At 64.4% G+C, this 2,859-nt stretch overlaps 1 protein-coding gene across 1 annotated transcript in view; it reads right to left on the reverse strand.

Annotated features, from left to right (window-relative positions):
- The window catches only part of FANK1 (fibronectin type III and ankyrin repeat domains 1), an 18,304-nt gene extending 16,022 nt beyond the window's left edge, over positions 1-2,282 (reverse strand). The window contains exon 1 of the mRNA XM_004680954.2: positions 2,201-2,282. Coding sequence (XP_004681011.1) covers positions 2,201-2,282 — 82 coding nt within the window. The remainder of the gene's footprint in view (positions 1-2,200) is intronic.
- Positions 2,283-2,859: the final 577 nt, after the last annotated feature.

The following is a 2,859-nucleotide window of genomic DNA, read 5'->3' on the forward strand; positions in this document are numbered from 1 at the left end:
GGCTGGCCGAGGTCCAGCCCAGCGCGGGGCCATCTGCAGCCCGGCCTGGCCCCGTCCGAGGCACGCACGAGTGGGAACGTCCCACGGCCGCACGGTGCGGACACAGTCCGCCCCACATCCTGGGCCTCACGGGTGCCAGACGTGGCTGCCGTCAGGGTTTTAGTGATGGCTGCCAGGAGCCGCTGTTAGGGGAAGGTTCCGTCTCTACTGGCCCGAATAAGATGAGAGTAGCTGTGCGGTGGCTACTTGGGAACTTGAACGTGGCGGGGCTCCTCGGATGACGCGAGCTAGCCACAGCCCACGGCCGGGCAGCCCCAGCCGCCGCTCCGCGAGCCTATTGCAGGCACTGGCCGTGCCCGACGGCAAATACCCCACCTGCTGGCCCCACTCCCGGAAACCTGCCCCGCCCAGAAACAGGTCCCAAGGCAAGAATTCAAAGCCAAAAAATAAATGTAAAAGCCAAAACGCTTCTGTATTGTGTCTTACTAAGCAATGTTTAAACATAAGGTGTGAAGCGTAAATGCGCAAGTGGGCCCCGGCCAGCTCCCTCACCGACTGGCAGGGTGGCCGGTCACTGTTCGGCCGCCCTGGGCCTCCCTCACCCCCACGCGCAGCCCCCAGCTGGTTCCTTTGCTGCGTGCCGGGAGACTGCGCCCTCAGCCACTTACACGTCATGGAATCGCGACAAACGCCTCGCGAAGGACCAGACCTTCGCCCATTTTACAGACAGGCCCTGGCAAGGGGCTGGCAGGGTGGGCGCCGGGGAGCAGCAGGCCAGGGGTTCAAGCCAGTACAAGGTCTCCAACTGCCCCCTTGTGACAGCACGCCGCCACGCCTGGGACTCACCTCGGGGTCCCTGAGGGCAACAGCACTGTGCCCACGGGCGGGGGGCATGTGCCCTGAGAGCCGCCGGACGCCGTCCCAACGCCAGGCAGGGTAGCCACGTGGAAGGATGTGGTCAGGGCAGGACACCAGTGGGCACTACAGAGATGACCGTGATGCCCGTGATGAGACTCCCAGATGCACAGAGGCAGAACTGAACAAGGATTTAGAGACAATTCAAGCGGCCAGTTAACGGCGGATTTCAGGGTGAGTTCTGATGCTGTGATGGCGTCAAATAAGGAAACAAACAAACGTAAACGGCGCGTGTGGCTCACTCTTCGTGGGCACGGAGTTCAGCAAAGGCAAACCGGCAGCCTGGGTTCCTCTCCAGAGCCGACGTGGCAGTGGCCAGCGTCCACCACGGGGATCGGCGGGCGCAGGGGCCCCGCAGGAGCCGGCAGTGAGCCACAGAGCGTTTGCGCCCAGGGAGCCCATTCACCCCAAACTCGGCGCATCTGTGGGACACCTGCTATGGGCCCCAAGGGCTCGGCGTCTCCAAGGTGGGGGCCGGGCGGGAACTGGACGCCAAGCAGATATGAGGTGGCCGCCAAGTGCCTGGGCGGGCTCTCAGAGGCCACACCGCGAGCTCAGCACCCCCAGAGAGGGCTCCCCGCGGGCCGGGCTGCTGCTTTGCCAGTGACAGGAGAAGATGCCGCCCGCGGCCGCAGGGCGCACACCCCTGGCACACGGAGACAGGTGGGGGGCTGTAGGGGGGTCTATAGGGAGGCTCCCGCTGATCTCGGGGGGCCCACGGAGGGAGGGCCCGGGGACGAGTCCAGCAGAGCCTGTGAGCAGACAGCCCTGTGCTCATCTACCTTGAAGATGTTCTGCTCGGCTCCCAAGCACCCTGGGTTAGAAAATGACAATAAACGCCAAGCGCCTCCGCCCAGGCCGCCGCCCCTCCACGCAGGAATGTCCATGGCAACTCACGTCTGCGGAAAGCGGACGGGGGGGGGCGGATCGTGAGGACACAGTCGCCTTGGAGCGCCACGCAGTCCGAATGGGGCTCTGAATGAAAGCTGGTGCCCCTCTGGCGGGGCTGGCTCACAAGGCCAGGCATGCAGAATGAAACCGCTCGTTCAAGTCTGATAAAAGCAAAGGAGGTCACGAGGAGGTGGGAGAGAAGGGACGGCAGAAAAATAATTGCCTCGATGACATTTTGCTTCCAAACGGGGCGGCAGCCCGTGAATGTCGTTTCGTGGCTTTTCTGCCTGAACTACTTAGGAAGACAGAACACGGCACCGCACCAGGGCACTCCTCCAGCCCGCCGGCTCAGCCGTCGCCCACGTGAGCGGGCAGCCAGCGCCCCTGCGCTCACCGCCATCTTTCAGTGTCACAGAAAGGGGCCCAGGTCCAAATTCAGGCGCCCCCGGGATCCTCAGCCCGACACGTCCCGGCATCCGTCCGCGTCTGGACACCGAGTTTCCGAGGCCAGAGCGGGTCCTCCCCGCTGCCCGGCGCTGCTCCCTGAGTGTCCGATGCGAGCTGAGCCCCCGATCACATCCACGAGGTTGCCTTATGGCTCCCTAAAACACGTTACAGTTCTTCCGGCCACGAAACGGGGCGCCTTCACGCACAACCGAGCTCGGCCCAGCTGCGCTGCAGCTCTCGACGAGGGTCGACGTTTAAACCGTGACTGTTGGCCACAGGGGCAGGAGACCCACTTCAAGGGCGCCTAGATGGGGTCCCGGAGGTCCTGCTGCGGGGCCCCCACGCCCGTTTCTGCTCCCCTGCGGCCACCCCAGAGGATGCCACGCGCTTGACTCGGCGCTTGGTGCCGTCCGTGGAACGCCTGGGCAGCGAGCCCGGTTCAGCTTGGAGCACGATGGCGTGTGCTCGGGCCGAGCGCACCCGGCTCGTGTGCCAGCCTGAGGGGTTCCGTCGGGGATCGCCCTCTTCGATTTCCCTCGACTAGCTTGGAGGTTCCCTGTCCTGCCAAAGCCCCTTTCCCTGTCCAGCTCTGTGCCTTGGTTTTCC

The sequence above is a fragment of the Condylura cristata genome, unplaced genomic scaffold, assembly GCF_000260355.1.
Source record: "Condylura cristata isolate star-nosed mole 26May11 unplaced genomic scaffold, ConCri1.0 scaffold00011, whole genome shotgun sequence".
Classification (NCBI taxonomy): domain Eukaryota; kingdom Metazoa; phylum Chordata; class Mammalia; order Eulipotyphla; family Talpidae; genus Condylura; species Condylura cristata.